Below are 19,681 nucleotides of genomic sequence, written 5' to 3' on the forward strand. Positions count from 1 at the left end.
TGTAGGAGACGCAGATGTCAGAAGGCATGAGCAAAACTGTAGGGAAATGTAATTAACTTGTGAAAGAGGTTACCTAAAAAACTCTTTTTACATCAGTTCTGGGGTGTTGCTCTCTATTCTGGGATCCATGACAGGATTAACTGAGGCAATGGTGAAGATCCAAAGAAGAGCTGTATGTTTAGTAAAGGATTCACATAAACGCTGTAGAAAGTGCTGGTGGATAATGTATACTCTGCAAAAACAAAGTGATTCAAATATGTTGTAGCCTTATCTAATTCTACTCAAAATGTTTCACTGATTCATTTCTTTTAGTTATTCCCAATTTATCTATTTGTAAGACACAAATTAACTGTACAGGGGGAAGATAATCATATTGTCTCACTCAGTAGTTAATTATTTTCATGTTTGGAGAGCCATAATTGTGCCCTCTCACTGTGAAGCGGAAAAAGTTAGTTTTGCAGTTGTAGTACACTTTATCATAAAAAATATTGCTGTAATTGTCGTACAGTTAAACTTTTGATTTTCATTTTGTAAATATTTTGAACATGTGTGGTATCATATTATTACAGCCACCAAATTCCTGTGGTATTTTTTTCATTGTGTCAGTCAGCGGATTTGTGTGTGGTTTTAAATTCAAGAATCACCTGGACAACACTGTCTGCCTCTAATGTCTGTGAATACAAAATCTTTTTTGGAATGATTGTTCAGTAATGGACCAGTTTTCGTTATCCGGGAACAGTGTCCAGTACTGCTGATGAAATAATACAAAAATAGATTGCTGGACTCTTAGCTTCCTCGTTCAGAGAAGGTAGAGGAATTTCTTAGGAGAAAATATGCAAAAGGAGAATATATCACTCAAAAGTCAGCCTAAGTGGGTCCCACCTGGGTATAAGTGCCTTTTAGCCTAGTTTTTGTGGAATATTATTTATGTCATTATAAAGTAATCCAGTAGCACACTTTTCCAAGTTGGATAGCCAATTTCCTACTTGAGACAGGAATATGATGACACCATGAAAAAAAGTTTATCACTTTTTATCGTAAATAAGGCCAAAAATTAGGTTTCATTTTATTCAAAAAACTATTTCTGGTTTAGGACTATGTACTCAGAAGATGAACTGTTGAAAAATGCAACATATTTGTTAACTCAGTCACCATAACAAAACGTTTTCTTGGCAACTGCAACCTTTATCATGTAATTTGTTTGGACTGTTCACATCAACAATATATATGTTTCTTTTATGTGCTTCAGGCATTAAATATGCAGAGAAAACCTCTCTGGAAGAACGCACTAGGCTAAGCATTATTGTTGAGAGTGAAGATTCCTTGGAGCCTAATCCTGAACCAGTTTCTGAACAACACCAGAGAAGCCCAGTTGTCCGTCTCGAGAAAATAACATCCTCTGTGGACAGTAATGGTGAGTGATGGAAGATATTTAATTTTCACCTCATATTGTGGCAATCAAATGAAAACAAGGCAGATTGGAAAAAAATAAATAAACTGTTCATTATTTCAAAAGTAATCACCATAACAATACATAAACCTCACTTTGAGACAAAACGGTCAAAACCTCCATTGATAAATGTTTGCAATTGCCTATGACACCATGATTGTACCCGGGCACGCACTTCTTTGTCCAAAGCAAATCGGTGCCCATCAGTGTCTTTCTTCAGGGCGCCAAAAAATGTGGGTATCACATGGGTAGAGATCGGGAATTTTGGAGGATGTGTAAGCGCTTTCCAGCAAAACTTCTGCAATGTGTTCGAAACAACCTTGGCAACATGTGGGCCCCAGGACATTGGTGGCTGTCAATTTGATTCGGATAAGAGGTGCACACCTGAGTACAATCATGGTTCCATAGGCAACAACAAACATTTTTCCTCATAGGCAATGACCATCATGTGTCTCAGTGGGATAAATGTGTGAACAGTTATAACAGTTACTTTTGAAATAACAAACAGTTTACTTACTTTTTCCATCTGTGTCATTTTCAATTGATTGAATTAAAAGAAAAATTCACTTGAGAAAAGTGTGTACATACCTTAAGGAAGTGACGCCTTTATACTGCCAGTAACACACAAAGTATGCAAAACTGTCATAGCTTTTAGTAGTAGTAGTTCCTTCTTCACAAAAGGTAGATTCCTCTCAACCTGGGTTCTGAGTGATTTGCCCTTCCTCCTTGAGGAAGGAACTTATTGTTGTTGTCTTCAGTATGAAGACTGTTTGGTGCAACTCTCTACACTACTGTATCCTGTGAAAACCTCTTCATCTCCGAATAACTAATGCAACTTACATCCATTTTAATCTGCTTGCTGTATTCATTTCTTGGTCTCCCTCTACAATTTTTACTCCCACACTTCCCTCCAATAGCAAATTTGTGATTCCTTGGTGTCGCAGGATGTGTATTGTCAACCAATCCCTTCTCTAATGGGGTCAAAATGGCCTTGAGCATTATTAACCTCATGACAGGCCAAAGAGACGATGAGTGTCGATGCAGGATAGTAGACAGGGTAGCAGGTATGAAAAAAACAGTTCTTCAGCTGTTGATGAATCATGAAGGCAGTGAAAGTAACAACAGGATTTATTAGCAAAATTCTTACAGCCATAGTAACCAGCATCCAAATGGTATGTGTTGTTCATGGGTGCCAGTGCTTGAGTGGCTCAGGATGCAGCAGCAGGAGACAGCCACCGGCATGGAAACGCAGGCTGGACAGACAGCTGTAAAAGAAGTGAAGTCAGATCCTTGGTGGCACAGAGCTATGTCAAATGTGTCCATCCCAAACATGCAGCAAACTCCAATGTAGGCTGGTCCCACTGTTAAGCGTAAATGCAGCAACCGGCCAGCAGTTCACAGTAGACGGAACTGCATGAGGGGTCCAAGTGTGAACTACAAACCTAGGACCCCCGGAAGATGACCTGGAGCCGGTTCATGTCAGCCAATTGATTTATGGCTGCCTGCTCCAGCTCTGTTATGACAGGACCTCACTTTTGGTCATGTAGACCAGGAAGTGGTACAGTACCAAACCCTAGCAAAGTGTAATCCAGATGTCCAATGGAGTAGCCCAGCCCTAGTAGCATGCTGTATCGACAGTGTTCCAGCCCTGGCAGCATGTGGCAGGGTCTGGTGTGCTATGTCGCAAGTTATGGATGCCGATTTAGAAAGATAGTGGTGTAACATTTCTTTTAGCCAAGTTGTGTCATAAATTTCTCCCCAATTCCATGCAGTACTGCCTCATCATTTACTGAATCTACCCATCTAATCTTTAACATTATTCTGTAGCAGCACACTTCAAAAGCTCTCTTTTTGTGTGAGCTGCTTACTGTGTAAGTTCCACTTCTGTACAAAACTACACTCCAGATCAGTATTTCTCAACCAGCATGTTGCAACACAGTTATTCATCACAAATACATGTCAGGTGTCTCATGAGATTTTTATGTCCCTGTTTAAGAGAATAATTTTATTTTATTGCATGCCTTGTGTTTATGTTCGTATTCAAGGGTCTCATGCAATAAATTTGTGTCTCAGTCACTCAATAGTAAAAAGGTTTTGTATGTACTTTATGTTTTTCCTTTTTTGCATCTAGGAAAGTGATACAAGTAGGGGTGTTGAGAAAGTTTGAAACATACTTTGGTGTGCTCCAAAGGCAAAAAAGGTTGACGAACACTACTCCAAATAAATATCTTAGGAAAAGGCTTCTTAACATTTCAATTTATGTTAGATGTTAACAAATTCCTCTTTTTCAGATATGCTTTTTGTTCTTTAGTCAGCCTGTGTTTCATATCCTGTGCATTTTGGACATTGTCAGTCATTTTTTTCTCCTCGAATAGTAAAACTCATCTACTACTCTGACGGCTCATTTCCTAATCTGATTCCTTCAGCATCACCTGTTTAATTCGATTATATACCAGTACCCTTGTTTCACTTCAGTTGATGTTCATTGTATAATTTCTTTTCAACTCACTACCCACTATGTTTAACAGCTCTTCCAAGTCCTTTGCTGTCTCTGCCAGACTTACAAATGGGGATAGTCTACAATCAAGTCTCATTCCATTCTCAATCACTGCTTCCCTTTCATGCCCTTCGACTCTTATAACTGTCGTCTGGTTTCTGTGCAAGTTGTATATAACCTTTCTCATCCTGTATTTTACCATACTGCCTTCAGAATTACAGTGAGTGTATTCCAGTCAGCATAGTCAAAAACATTTCTCTAAATATACTAAAGCTATGAGTATAGGTTTGCCTTTCTTTAACCCACCTTCCAAGATAAGTCGTAGGGTTAGTAATGCCTCACATGTTCCTCCATTTCTTTGGAACCCAAACTGATTTTCCCTGAGGTTTGGACGACGGTTCAATCCCGCGTCCGGCCATCCTGATTTAGGTTTTCCGTGATTTCCCTAAATCGCTCCAGGCAAATGCCAGGATGGTTCCTTTCAAAGGGCACGGCCGACTTCCTTCCCCGTCCTTCCCTAATCCGATGAGACCGATGACCTCGCTGTCTGGTCTCCTTCTCCAAACCAACCAACCAACCAACCCTGAGGTTTGTTTCTACCAGTTGTACTTTTACTTCTTTCTATTCTGTATCTCTCTGTCATTAGCAAAGTGCATTCATAAGAGAAAGATACTTCCTGATTTTTACTTTTGAATTGTGTTACTACTCAGAGGTAACTCAATGTATGTTTATTCACCAGAAATTTGTAATGGCAGGCAGAGAAAGTAATGATATTCTTCATTAACATTGGCATTTAATGCTGTAATGTTAGGGCTGTAACTATTATTATTATTATTATTATTAATATTATTATGTTAAAGAATCTGGGCTTGATGAAAGATCCCAGATGTCCTCTACGTCGGATACCCAGCAGAGCAAGGAATCAAGTGTCCGTGAAGATATAATAAATTGCTCCTGTGGGTCCCAAGAGGAGCATGGATTGATGGTCCAGGTAACCATTTGATTGCTTACCACTGCTTATGTCACTTACTTACCAATGTGAGATCACTAATTTGACCAGCTTACTTTAATTTGAGCCTTAAACAGTTTACAGAATCACTACTTATTATTCATAAACTTTTATTTGTTGCAGTGTGATATATGTCTGTGCTGGCAGCATGGTTTCTGCAATAGTATTCAAGTGGAATTAGATGTACCAGAAAAATACGTTTGTACATTTTGTCTCAACCCACCATTGGAGAGGCAAGCAAAGAAGTATAGCCATTCTCAGGACTGGCTCCTCAGTGGAACGTTATCAAGGTAGCCTAATAATCTGCTGCATGCTTGAAGAGAGTTATTTTATTTATTTATTTCATTTTTTTTAGTATCACTTATTATCGATCCATCTGTGAAGTGTGGTAAATGGCATTGAGATTTGAATGCAGAAATTTTCCATTCTTGTCAAAAGCAGATGACTGACAATAAGGCAGGTAAAAAATACTCAGTTTCAAGACTGTTAATTTGCTGAAATTTATTATATGACTAATGGAAAATCTCATATAAAGATGTGAAACAAATACTAACAAAGAGATAGAGGGACTGGCCAGTACTTACCTCAGCTCAGTACAGCCACTAGATACACAAAACGGAACAGAAAATTTACGTATCCTAGCTTTCGGAACTTTGTTCCTTCGTCAGGGTGGAGAGAAGGGAAAAAAAGGGGAAGAAGGGAAAGTGGATTCAGTTACTCACCATCCAGGACATGAAGCAACAGGGGAAAGGTAAACAGGGAGGGTAGCAAAGATGGAGGCATGGGTGTGAGAGGGAAGCCAAAGTACTGTGCCAGCTTCAAACCAAAGAGGATGCATACAGAAGTAAAGAGGTATATAGTATAAAGATAAACACAACTATGTAGGATGAAAAGATGCATGAATGGCTAAAGAGGAAAGGGAAAGAGGAGAAGACTGAAGAGTAAATGGGAGTGAGGTTGGTTAACGTAGGTTGAATCCAGGGGGATGGCGGTATGAAAGGATGTGTTGGAGTGCAAGTTCCCATCTCCGCAGTTCCGAGGAACTGGTGTTGGGTGGGACAAGCCAAATGGCATGTAAGGTGTAGCAGATTCCTAGGTCCCTAGAATTATGCTGGAGGGCATGCTCTGCTACTGGGTATTGGACATCTCCTCGGCGGACAGTTCGCCTGTGCCTGTTGATGCGCTCAGCCAGTTTAGTTATCATCATACCAATGTAGAAGGCTGTGTAGTGCAGGCATGTCAGCTGATAAATGACATGTGTTGTTTCACATGTGGCCCTGCCTTGAATTGTGTATGTTTTACCAGTAGCGAGGCTGGAGTAGGTGGTTGTGGGGGGATGCATGGGGCAGGTTTTGCAGCGGGGTTGGTTACAGGGGTAGGAACCGCTGCGTAGAGAACGTGGTCTGGGAATATTGTAGGGTTTGACAAGGATTTTGCGGAGGTTAGGGGGGCAACGAAAGGCAACTCTGGGTGGTGTGGGGAGAATATTGTCAAGGGATGATCTCATTTCATGGCTTGACTTGAGAAAGTCATATCCCTGGCGGAGTAACTTGTTGATGTATACGAGGCCAGGATAATATTGGGTGACAAGTGGGATGCTTCTTTGTGGTCTGGGGGTAGGAACATTGTTGTTGGACGGGGAGGAATGTATTGCTCAGGAGATCTGTTTGTGGACAAGGTATGCAGGATAGTTGCGGGAGAGGAAAGCACTGGTCAGGTTATTGGTGTAATTGTTGAGGGATTCGTCACTGGAGCAGATACGTTTGCCATGAATACCTAGGCTTGAAATTCAGATTCGAAAAGGAGTTGAGGTTATGGAGGAAATTAAGGAGTGTTTCTTCACCATGAGTCCAGACCACAAAGGTGTCATCTATAAACCTATACCAGGCCAGGGGAAGCAGCTGTTGGATCTTCAGGAAAGCCTCTTCCATGCGCCTCATGAAGAGGTTGGCATAGGACGGAGCCATCCTGGTTCCCATGGCCGTTCCATTGATTTGTTTGTAGCTCTGGCCTTCAAAAGTGAAGTAATTATCGGTGTGGATGAAGTTGGTAAGTGTGATAAGGAACGAGGTTTTTGGAAGATCTTCGGGTGGGTGTTGGGAGAGGTAGTGTTCAAGGGCAGAGAGGCCATGGGTATGTGGGATGTTTGTGTAAAGGGATGTGGCATCTATGGTGACAAGAAAGGTTTCACGTGGGAGGGGAGTGGGAATGGATTTGAGGCGTTCTAGGAAGTGGTTTGTGTCTTTGATGTAGGATGGGAGTCTACGGGTGATAGGTTGGAGGTGTTGGTCTCCCGAGCTGAGATATGTTCTGGTGGGGCTTTGAAGCCTGCCACAATGGGACAGCCAGGATGGTTCTCATTGTGGATTTTGGGTAATAGGTAGAAGATAGGGGTATGTGGCTCAGGTGGAGTGAGTAGGCCTATGGAAGCTGTTGTGAGGCCTTGTGAGGGACCTTGGATTTTTAGGATTTTCTGCAGCTCAGTCTGGATGGAGGGAATGGGATCCTGGGTATCACCTTCGTAGGTTGAGGTGTCGGAGAGTTGACGCAGTCCTTCTGGCAGATACTCCACACGCTCAAGTACTACAGTTGTGGCGCCTTTATCTGTCGGGAGGATGACAATAGAGCGGTCTGTTTTCAGCTCCTTAATGGCATGGGATTCAGCTGGGGTGATGTTGGGGGTTGTCGGGATGTTCTTTAAGGAGGACTGGGAGGCAACACTGGATGTGAGGAATTCCTGAAATGCCTGCAAGGGATGGTTTTTGGGGAGGGGAGGAGGATCCCTTTGAGAAGGCGGTCGGAACTGTTCTAGACAGGGTTCAACACTGGATCTAGTTATTTGGTGGCTGTGTTTGGGTGGTGAAGTGATATTTCCAGTTGAGGTTCCGGGTGAATGAGAGGAGATCTTTAACCAGGGCAGTGTGGTTGAATTTAGGCTTGGGGCTAAAGGTTAAGCCTTTTGATAGAATAGATGTGTCTGAAGGAGAGAGGGATCTGCATGAGAGGTTTAGAACTGAATTGGGACTGGTGATATGTGGCATTTGACTGGGGTTATAGTTGAGATTTGGTCTGTGTGGGGTATGTGCTGGGATTGGGAGATGGAGTAGGGTGGCTAGGCTAGGTTTGTTGGCTATGAGGGGGTTTGTTGAAGGTGCTGTTGTGGTTGGTGTTTGTGAGGGATAGGGAGAGGGACCCCACTTCTTACAAGGGAACCTCCCCATCGCACCCCCCTCAGATTTAGTTATAAGTTGGCACAGTGCATAGGCCTTGAAAAACTGAACACAGATCAATCGAGAAAACAGGAAGAAGTTGTGTGGAACTATGAAAAAAATAAGCAAAATATACAAAACTGAGTAGTCCATGGGCAAGATAGACAACATCAAGGACAGTGTGAGCTCAAGAGTGCCATGGTCCCGTGGTTAGCGTGAGCAGCTGCGAAGGAGAGGTCCTTGGTTCAAGTCTTCCCACGAGTGAAAAGTTTAATTTTTTATTTTCAGACCATTATTATCTGTCCGTTCATCCGTCCGCTGCGCGGTAACTGCGCCGTAGTATGGGGACGCTACACCTAAACAAACATCGAAACACACGACTACAGCGCATGGAAGAGAGAGTATTCCTGCTAACGAGGCTCCCTGGCTGGCAGTTGACTGTTCGCTACTTTGGACGAGAGTGCATTAAATACGTGAGATGTATTCCGTGGGCAATGTGAATCCAGCAAATATAGTTCGTGACTTCAATAACAAGGTCAATGAATATTTCCCGAACTGTAAGGAATCTGAAAGTTCCTTAAGGAATCGAACGATTGTCGAACATTTGTATGATTGTTTCCTACATTTGTTGATAAACAGTACGTGTGGTGATGATGATACCTTGCTGATTGCTGTGGGGCGGTATGTTCCAGATGATGAGATTGTTGAGCCAGCCGGAGTGGCCGTGCGGTTCTGGGCGCTACAGTCAGGAGCCGAGCGACCGCTACGGTCGCAGGTTCGAATCCTGCCTCGGGCATGGATGTGTGTGATGTCCTTAGGTTAGTTAGGTTTAATTAGTTCTAAGTTCTAGGTGACTGATGACCTAAGAAGTTAAGTCGCATAGTGCTCAGAGCCATTTGAACCATTTGAGATTGTTGACGATCCATACAAAGAACACGAAGAGGAAATACTGCGACTTCAATCTGATGGTATTTCTTTGGGTTACATGAAGGAAATGCTCCAATACAGGTTACTGTCCAAACCAATTAAAAGACACAAATATAAATTATGGAGTGAAGTAACAAATAAATTTAAGAAATTTAAAGGGATGGGGGAAAAAAGCACAATTAAATATTGCAAAGAAGTCGTGGAACGAGGTGGAACCTGAAGACAGAAGTTCAGTGAACTAGAAAACCATGTATACTGTTAATTTATTAAAGCCAGAAATGAAGTAAGTGCAGTGCATGGTACAGACCTACAGATTTGGGGATTGCATTATGCTAAACAAATCAGCCTGGACTTCAAGGCTTCATCTCATTGGCTTGTCACATTCAAAAGAAAATACAAAATTACGAGCAGCAAGATTACGAAATATGTAAGCAAGAACTACGCGCATAAACTGGAAGAACTTTTAAGAGTGTTCCAAGACGTTTGTTACAGAAACTAACGTCAGATTCCAACAGTATGAAGACGCATATACACTCCTGGAAATGGAAAAAAGAACGCATTGACACCGGTGTGTCAGACCCACCATACTTGCTCCGGACACTGCGAGAGGGCTGTACAAGCAATGATCACACGCACGGCACAGCGGACACACCAGGAACCGCGGTGTTGGCCGTCGAATGGCGCTAGCTGCGCAGCATTTGTGCACCGCCGCCGTCAGTGTCAGCCAGTTTGCCGTGGCATACGGAGCTCCATCGCAGTCTTTAACACTGGTAGCATGCCGTGACAGCGTGGACGTGAACCATATGTGCAGTTGACGGACTTTGAGCGAGGGCATATAGTGGGCATGCGGGAGGCCGGGTGGACGTACCGCCGAATTGCTCAACACGTGGGGCATGAGGTCTCCACAGTACATCGATGTTGTCGCCAGTGGTCGGCGGAAGGTGCACGTGCCCGTCGACCTGGGACCGGACTGCAGCGACGCACGGATGCACGCCAAGACCGTAGGATCCTACGCAGTGCCGTAGGGGACCGCACCGCCACTTCCCAGCAAATTAGGGACACTGTTGCTCCTGGGGTATCGGCGAGGACCATTCGCAACCGTCTCCATGAAGCTGGGCTACGGTCCCGCACACCGTTAGGCCGTCTTCCGCTCACGCCCCAACATCGTGCAGCCCGCCTCCAGTGGTGTCGCGACAGGCGTGAATGGAGGGACAGATGGAGACGTGTCGTCTTTAGCGATGAGAGTCGCTTCTGCCTTGGTGCCAATGATGGTCGTATGCGTGTTTGGCGCCGTGCAGGTGAGCGCCACAATCAGGACTGCATACGACCGAGGCACACAGGGCCAACACCCGGCATCATGGTGTGGGGAGCGATCTCCTACACTGGCCGTACACCACTGGTGATCGTCGAGGGGACACTGAATAGTGCACGGTACATCCAAACCGTCATCGAACCCATCGTTCTACCATTCCTAGACCAGCAAGGGAACTTGCTGTTCCAACAGGACAATGCACGTCCGCATGTATCCCATGCCACCCAACGTGCTCTAGAAGGTGTAAGTCAACTACCCTGGCCAGCAAGATCTCCGGATCTGTCCCCCATTGAGCATGTTTGGGACTGGATGAAGCGTCGTCTCACGCGGTCTGCACGTCCAGCACTAACGCTGGTCCAACTGAGGCGCCAGGTGGAAATGGCATGGCAAGCCGTTCCACAGGACTACATCCAGCATCTCTACGATCGTCTCCATGGGAGAATAGCAGCCTGCATTGCTGCGAAAGGTGGATATACACTGTACTAGTGCCGACATTGTGCATGCTCTGTTGCCTGTGTCTATGTGCCTGTGGTTCTGTCAGTGTGATCATGTGATGTATCTGACCCCAGGAATGTGTCAATAAAGTTTCCCCTTCCTGGGACAATGAATTCACGGTGTTCTTATTTCAGTTTCCAGGAGTGTATTATCAAAACAGATCAATCCGGTTTTAACTAGGAAATGAAATCAACCCAAATGTTATTGTTAGTTGGAGAAGGTGACACAGAATGTACTGTAGACCAGCTGCATGCCACTTCACATAATTATACCATACAATGTGCTCTGAACAAAGCAGGATTTCTTTTACCTACATTTTATTTATGTTTACAGGAAAAAAATGTTGTATTTGGACCGCAAGTTCAGCAACAGGTGAATAGGGTACTTGCGCAAATGCCGAAGGTTATTGTGAATTGCAGTGCGTCAGGAAAAATGGAGAAAAGACTAGTGAAAGACTTTAATGAACATGTGATTGCTTCTTACGCAGACAAAGGTTTTACCTTACTCCTTGACAGCTATACAGGACAGAAGGATCAGGCATTGTACAATTTTAGTGTGGGAGTAGACGTGATTACTATTCCTCCAGGTTGTACACCTCCTGTGCAACCGTTAGATGTGTTTGGTTTTCGGCAGGTGAAATACTTTGTGAAAAGATTCTATGATTTTGCAAAGCTGCACAGGTACACAGAGCAGTATTGTTTACGTGATTGTGTGTCAATTATCAAAGTTCAGGCACTCGCACATAATCAACTTCACTCTCCAAAATTCCAGGACATATTCATATTTGCTTGGACATATGCAGGATTTGATGGTCTACACACGTAAAAATTTGAAAACGTTAAAAACGTTTGTTTTGACAGAGCACAGGGAAAACTGTGTGACTGTGAAACTTTTGCATTCATTTGTTGCAGTATATGTGACAAACTCTTATGTTTTCATCACTTTTTTGGGAGTGATTATCACATCCACAAGAAAACCTAAATTGGGCAAGGTAAAAGAATCTTTTTACCCATTCGCCAAGTGTACAAGTTAGGTGGGTCGACAACATATTCCTGTCATGTGACGCACATGCTGTCACCAGTGTCGTATAGAATATATGAGACGTGTTTTCCTGTGGAGGAATCAGTTGACCTATGACCTTGCAATCAAATGTTTTCGGTTCCCATTGGAGAGGCATGTCCTTTCGTCAACTAATCACACGGTTTTGCGGTGCGGTCACAAAACACAGACACTAAACTTATTGCAGTGAACAGGGACGTCAATGAATGAACGGACAGATCATAACTTTGCAAAAATAAAGAAAGTAAACTTTTCACTCGAGGGAAGACTTGAACCAAGGCCCTCTCGTTGCGCAGATGCTCACACTAACCACGGGACCACAGCGCTCCTGAGCTCACATTATCCTTGATGTTGCCTATCTTGCACATGGACTACTCAGTTTGTGTATTTTGCTTATTTTTTTCATAGTTCCACACAACTTCTTCCTGTTTCCTCGATTGATCTGTGTTCAGTTTTTCAAGGCCTATGCACTGTGACAACTTATAACTAAATCTCAGGGGGGTATTGAGATGTTTATATTTTCCCACCTCCGCGTTGCAAATGTTTTGATTGCACTGTTCTTTTCATGTCAGTTCTACCAACATTGAGAGTTGTTTAGTTTTCGGGGTTTTGTAAAATTCCTGGATTCATGCCTCGTCGCTGTGCAGCCTATGAAAAGGATTACGGAAGACTCCCAAATAAATTTCAAAGTACAGTGCAGTTTTAATACCAATATATTTCCAGGACTCTGGTGTCCGAGCCTGGTGAACTGTACCGGTTACATCACATGTACCCAAAGTTGACATCAAACGACACAGAGTTCACAACAATCAACAAACGAGTGAGCCTACAATACATTTGCTCGCAACCCTAGCCAAAAAACCAGTGCCCCAAGGTGCCTGCGTGACCTCTATTTCTACTTTTGTTAACAATTACCTACAATGAAAATTACAGTTTTATGTAAAATCACAATTAAAAGTTAAACCGAATATGAGATACACATAGCTAAAAATTTACAATCTCAGTGCTGAACAAGGTGAATCTATTTTCAACTTATTTACGAGTTAATATAACATTTTCTGACTAATTATGTTACAGGTAACAATTACATTTCTAAATTTGTTTGTAACAAATCAACTAGTGCCCGAATTTTAGTGCTCACATATATCGGAGATTCAATTAACGTGCTTTATTTATATGTTCTATTTAATTTGTTGTAGTAATTTTATAATGATAAGTTTACTGGTACACCCTGACCATGTGCTCTATTTCTTTCGATTAGTTACAGTATTAATCTCACATTTATATTATTTTTCTCACATACGAACAATGTTAATCAGCAAAGCATCATTTTCGAATTACATGTATACTGAAATAGTGTTTTTTTTGTATGTAATTTGGAAACAGGTCGATTTGCAATTGGAAAATTAGTACTGGTGTTTATCTTTAATGCTCTCGAAGGGGTTCTGATAGGTAGCAATGAGATACAGTAATATTTCAGTATGATGGGGAGGTTCCCTTGTTAGGTGAGGAAGGGGAAGATAAGCTGTTGGGTGGATGGTGTGGTGACAGTGAATTAATAGAGATTGAGGCCAGGAAGTTGCAGGAGTGAAGGATGTGTTGCAAGTATAACTCCTATCTGAATGGTTCAGCAAAGCTGATGGTGGAGGGAATAATCCACATATGCCCACTTGTGAAGCAGCTATTGAAACAGTATGTGTTGTGCTAAGCTGCATGTCGTGTCACTGAGTGGTGAGCTTCGTTATTTTTTGCCTGTGGACAGTTGCCAGCTGGTTGGTTGTCATACTAACATAAGGAGCTGTGCTGTGATTGCGGCAAAGTTGGTATACAACATGGCTGCTTCCACATGTGGCCCTGCCTCTGACAGGGTGTGATAAGCCTATGACAGGACTGGAGTACGAAGTTCTGGGAGAGGTCTTCCACCTGGGTCTTACACATGGTTACGGTCCCTGTGGCAACAGGTTGGGAACAGGAGTGGCATAGGGGTGGACCATGGTGTCATGTAGGTTGAGTGGACAACAGAATACCACTTAGGGAGGAGGTCTCTTATTTCCAGGAATGATGATAGATAATCAAAGCCCTGATGGTGTGTGTGGTTCAGTTTTTTCAGTCTGGGGTGATAGTGGACGGCAAAGGCAGTGCTCCTTTGTGATGATTGTTGGGGTTGGTGACAGACTTACGATGGCATGAGGATATGGCATGGTAAATCTGTCTGTGGACTGGGTTTGGGGGCCTGCCTGCCTGTGAAGGCCCTTGTGAAACCGTCAGCTTACTGGGAAACTGAGTTCTTGTCAATGCAGGTACACCATCCATGGGTAGCCAGGCTGCAGGAGAGCACTATATTTTGACTGCTGTCTCTCCTCCCACACCAAAAAATGGATGGTGTGTCTGCCAACACCTCGCTTGCCCACTGTGCAGGAGGTCTCATAAGGGCCTTCACTGACAGGAACTAACCCCTAGACTTGTGCACAGACAGATTTACTGTGCCATCTCCTCACACATCTCTAAGCCTCCTACCATCCCAAGAATCAGCTACGAAGGATTATCCCTTCAGCTCCCATCCACCAACAGCTTTGTGGAAGTACGCAGATATGAGTTATCCTCACAACACGTACTTTGCTCCAGTAATGCTGCTGGTCTCTGTCTCCATTATCCCAATGTCCCCACATCCTCCACCCAACAGTTTCCCCTTCCTCCATCCTGTCACCCCATCAACATGCATTCTTGGATTTTTAAGCATTTAAGCTTGTTGGGAAGCAAGCTAAAATGTTGGCACCAGTGACAGATTCTTAATTCATAGGAAGTGTAATTTTTGTGTCTGGTGTCATTCATTTTGACTGTTGCATACTTTCAGAGTCTGGCCCGATAGCCGAGTGGTCAGCGTGACGGATTGGCGTCCTACGGGCCTGGGTTCCATTCCTGGTTGGGTCGGGACCCGGGTTTGATTCCTGGGTGGGTCGGGGATTTTCTCCACTTAGGGACTGGGTGTTGTGTTGTCTTCATCATCATTAATCCCCATCCGGCACGCAGGTTGCCCAATGTCACATCGAATGTAATAAGACATGCACCAAGGCGGCCAGACCTGGTCCGCAAGGGGCCTCCCGGCCAATGACGCCAAACACTCATTTCCATTTCCATTACTTCCAGAGAGAGCATGGTTCCTTAAAACAAATTACAGAAAGTAAAATATGTTTTGGGAAGTAGTGATAAATATTCCCAAGTGCCTAACCAATTCTTACACTATGTTCTTGGACATACTCTACAAATGATTCTGACCACTCTCATCTGGAGAGAGACAGAGACAGAGAGAGAGAGAGAGCGGGGGGGGGGGGGGGGGGGGATTTGCCAGAGATTTGTACTAAACGGGGATTGGGCCTCAAAACTTTGGATTTGTAGTCTGACACTTTAGGACTGAGTCACACAGTTAATGACTTACAATTTATTGTAACATAAACTATTATCATAATAAATTGTCATCTTCTTTTTCCTCAGATTAGGAACTGGGTCTTGATATGTTTCCAGAATGATGCTGGCAAGCTTTATTGCCAATATGTGAATAAGGTCACAGTTGCTTCCTCATGAAATGAGCTGCTGAGTGCAAAAGAGGGGAAAATTGCATGTCAGATACCCCAGAAACAAGTCATCTTTACAAATAAAGAATGTATCTACAGTGTACTTGGCTGTATAATGATCATGCAATCTTAACGTTCATGAGACCAATCATTCAGAACATGGCAGATATCTGCATCATGCATTTGGGATGTAGTCATTCGAAGTTTCATGCATAAATCCATATTATGTGACAGTTGATTATACACTCCTGGAAATTGAAATAACAACACCGTGAATTCATTGTCCCAGGAAGGGGAAACTTTATTGACACATTCCTGGGGTCAGATACATCACATGATCACACTGACAGAACCACAGGCACATAGACACAGGCAACAGAGCATGCACAATGTCGGCACTAGTACAGTGTATATCCACCTTTCGCAGCAATGCAGGCTGCTATTCTCCCGTGGAAACGATCGTAGAGATGCTGGATGTAGTCCTGTGGAACGGCTTGCCATGCCATTTCCACCTGGCGCCTCAGTTGGACCAGCGTTAGTGCTGGACGTGCAGACCGCGTTAGATGACGCTTCATCCAGTCCCAAACATGCTCAATGGGGGACAGATCCGGAGATCTTGCTGGCCAGGGTAGTTGACTTACACCTTCTAGAGCACGTTGGGTGGCACGGGATACATGCAGACGTGCATTGTCCTGTTGGAACAGCAGGTTCCCTTGCCGGTCTAGGAATGGTAGAACGATGGGTTCGATGATGGTTTGGATGTACCGTGCACTATTCAGTGTACCCTCGATGATCACCAGTGGTGTACGGCCAGTGTAGGAGATCGCTCCCCACACCATGATGCCGGGTGTTGGCCCTGTGTGTCTCGGTCGTATGCAGTCCTGATTGTGGCGCTCACCTGCACGGCGCCAAACACGCATACGACCATCATTGGCACCAAGGCAGAAGCGACTCTCATCGCTGAAGACGACACGTCTCCATTCGTCCCTCCATTCACGCCTGTCGCGACACCACTGGAGGCGGGCTGCACGATGTTGGGGCGTGAGCGGAAGACGGCCTAACGGTGTGCGGGACCGTAGCCCGGCTTCATGGAGACGGTTGCGAATGGTCCTCGCCGATACCCCAGGAGCAACAGTGTCCCTAATTTGCTGGGAAGTGGCGGTGCGGTCCCCTGCGGCACTGCGTAGGATCCTACGGTCTTGGTGTGCATCCGTGCGTCGCTGCGGTCCGGTCCCAGGTCGACGGGCACGTGCACCTTCCGCCGACCACTGGCGACAACATCGATGTACTGTGGAGACCTCACGCCCCACGTGTTGAGCAATTCGGCGGTACGTCCACCCGGCCTCCCGCATACCCACTATACGCCCTCGCTCAAAGTCCGTCAACTGCACATACGGTTCACGTCCACGCTGTCGCGGCATGCTACCAGTGTTAAAGACTGCGATGGAGCTCCGTATGCCACGGCAAACTGGCTGACACTGACGGCGGCGGTGCACAAATGCTGCGCAGCTAGCGCCGTCCGACGGCCAACACCGCGGTTCCTGGTGTGTCCGCTGTGCCGTGCGTGTGATCATTGCTTGTACAGCCCTCTCGCAGTGTCCGGAGCAAGTATGGTGGGTCTGACACACCGGTGTCAATGTGTTCTTTTTTCCATTTCCAGGAGTGTACATAAGGCAGATGAAGAAAGAAAAAGCCTGATTTTGAGTTAGAAATGGTCAAGAGAACCTCTATTGGTGTCCCATTGATTATTGCCTGTGATGATCTCAGCATAGAGAACATATTGTATGGGCAGAGCTTACACACATACCTTATCAGTGGTGGAGGTAAGGCACTTGGGTGGGTAATATATGGAAGTCTGGGAGTTGGTAGTCCAGACCTGGGCAGGCTGAGAGGCATAGCCGGCAGTAGTGGTGGTCATGCATAGTTAGTTGGACCATGCTGGGATCATAATTTTGCTGTCGTGGCCAGATTTGATTTCTTCATGCATGAGGTGCTCTTTCTCACCTCTACAATATCCTGGTTGTCTAATCCCATGTGTGTGGTGAATCTATATGAAGGGATGTAACATGCCAGAGTTTCCTCAGAGATCACCATCATCATTATTTTGTTCATTTGAACCTTGAATGATATGGTAAACTGCTCTGCTTCTGATATTGTTGCAGGATGAAAAAGAGTAGTTAGATGCCTTACGACATTCCTTTCCCAAGAGGAACTCACCCATTGTGAACTGTGAGTCACTGTCAGATATGATAGTGTTTTTTGTCGTCCCAATGAGAAAGATTGTCAAGAGTGTACAGATAGTAATTGCTGAGGTTATTGACAAAGTTTGGGCAGCATGTGGGACATTAGACAGAATGTACACATAGTCCCATAGCTGATCATTTGTGGGCCACAGAGAGAAACAGCATTTCCAATCTGACTGATGTTGCATGCGTGTTAGACAGGCATAGACCCACACACTCAGTGTGTCAATCTTTGACCCATGTACACTATGCCTTGTTAAAGCTTTGATGCTTGTCATCCCCCAGTGTGCCTTACATATTAGTGTGAATATGTGAGAGGTTGGACCATTGTCAGAATCATAACCCAGCACTCTGACTCTTCTGTGGCCATCAGAAATTACCCCTGATTAATGTTTCATCTGTATCACATTGAGAAATAGGTGCATAGCTTTGGGCATGTGCTATGATCGACCGAGGCACAGATAAAATGTTCTTTTGTGAAGCATAAAGACATGATCTGTAAGCCTCTTCATCTCTTAGGTCATTAATGGAAATTTGTCCCTCGTTTATATTGTTTTCATCCAGCTTGAAGTAAAATACTGCTTGCTTATTGCACTCCCAGTCAGAAGCCATCAGGAGATGTGAGACGATGTTGGTGTGTTAAGAGGTGGCTAATAGCATTGCTCATAATGGTAGTCGCGAAAAACACCACCACCACCCACTACAATTATCGTTGTGCCATCTGCTTCGGAGATTTGCTCAGGCCAAAGAGCTGGTGGTCTGCGAACAAATATATATGGGCTTTTGTTAATTCTTTAAATTATAGCCAGGTTGTGGCAACATGGTGCTTTGCAAAGTTTCACTCACCTGGTGGTGAATCCCTTCTTACATGCACGCCTCTTTAAAGTCATCGACATGCAGTTCACATCTGCAAAAAGCTATAGGAAAAACAGTTACACATGTAACCTCACGTCCCACTACAATTGTTTTGTTGGTGAAAGGAATATTTAAATGAAAGTATTTGTGTGTGTTGAATTTCACTCTGTTATGGTAAGCTCGCATACACCAGTCACTAACAAGCCTTACAAAGTACAAAGTCTGAAAAATCCACATGCACATACTACTCATAACCGTAGCCAGTTTATGGTAATTATGAACTATCCTACACAGAAAGTTTACAAACAGATTGTTTCTTTTGGAATTGCTTGCTCAACTGTAACTAATACCAGCCTCACGGAACAAAATTTTGAAATTTTCGAGTAAGCAACACGCCATGCGGTATTTAGCTATTTAAATGTCACCAAATGTTCTGAATTTCAACTGTGCTCTAAATTGGACTACCTTTCACACTTTACGGCACTTCTCAAACATTTTGGTATGAAACATCACAATATTTTCAATGGAGCACATATCAGTAGGTCAGATCACTACAAGATCCAAACCCCGACTCCACTCTTCTCTCTACACAAAAGAACCTTCTGCTTCCCAAAAAACGCGCGAATATGCTGATTTCCGCAGCATCAAACCCACTCAGGCCTGCGCATATATACAGAACCAATCAAAATTTGTCAGTGAATCAGGACAGTAAATTAACATAAATAAATTTTGAAAACCCATGAATAAAAAAAAATTCCCTCCTAACAAAACTACTTGTCCAAAATCATAATCTCATTTCCCTGGTACCATAAACTGCTGAAATAGTTAACACCAGATTCTCCAGCACAAGTGACTAACACAGATGCCATTCTCATTCACATTCACACCTTCATGCACTCTCATAACTAAACACAATAATAGTAATAATTAATAAACAATTAGAAAATTAAATAAACAAAACTGAAAATAAAATAGACAGTATTTTGACTGCAGCTGACATAGTGTCAGGGGGACTAACACCTATAGCTTTCCATGGGAGCTCTGATTTTTTTT

At 43.9% G+C, this 19,681-nt stretch overlaps 1 protein-coding gene across 2 annotated transcripts in view; it reads left to right on the forward strand.

Moving 5' to 3' along the window:
• The window catches only part of LOC126248293 (uncharacterized), a 289,514-nt gene that overhangs the window by 204,321 nt on the left and 65,512 nt on the right, over nt 1-19,681 (forward strand). For both annotated transcript variants that reach the window (XM_049949155.1, XM_049949156.1), the window contains exons 15-17: nt 1,250-1,414; nt 4,808-4,938; nt 5,080-5,246. In XM_049949155.1, coding sequence (XP_049805112.1) covers nt 1,250-1,414; nt 4,808-4,938; nt 5,080-5,246 — 463 coding nt within the window. The remainder of the gene's footprint in view (nt 1-1,249; nt 1,415-4,807; nt 4,939-5,079; nt 5,247-19,681) is intronic.

The sequence above is a fragment of the Schistocerca nitens genome, chromosome 3, assembly GCF_023898315.1.
Source record: "Schistocerca nitens isolate TAMUIC-IGC-003100 chromosome 3, iqSchNite1.1, whole genome shotgun sequence".
Lineage (NCBI taxonomy): Eukaryota > Metazoa > Arthropoda > Insecta > Orthoptera > Acrididae > Schistocerca > Schistocerca nitens.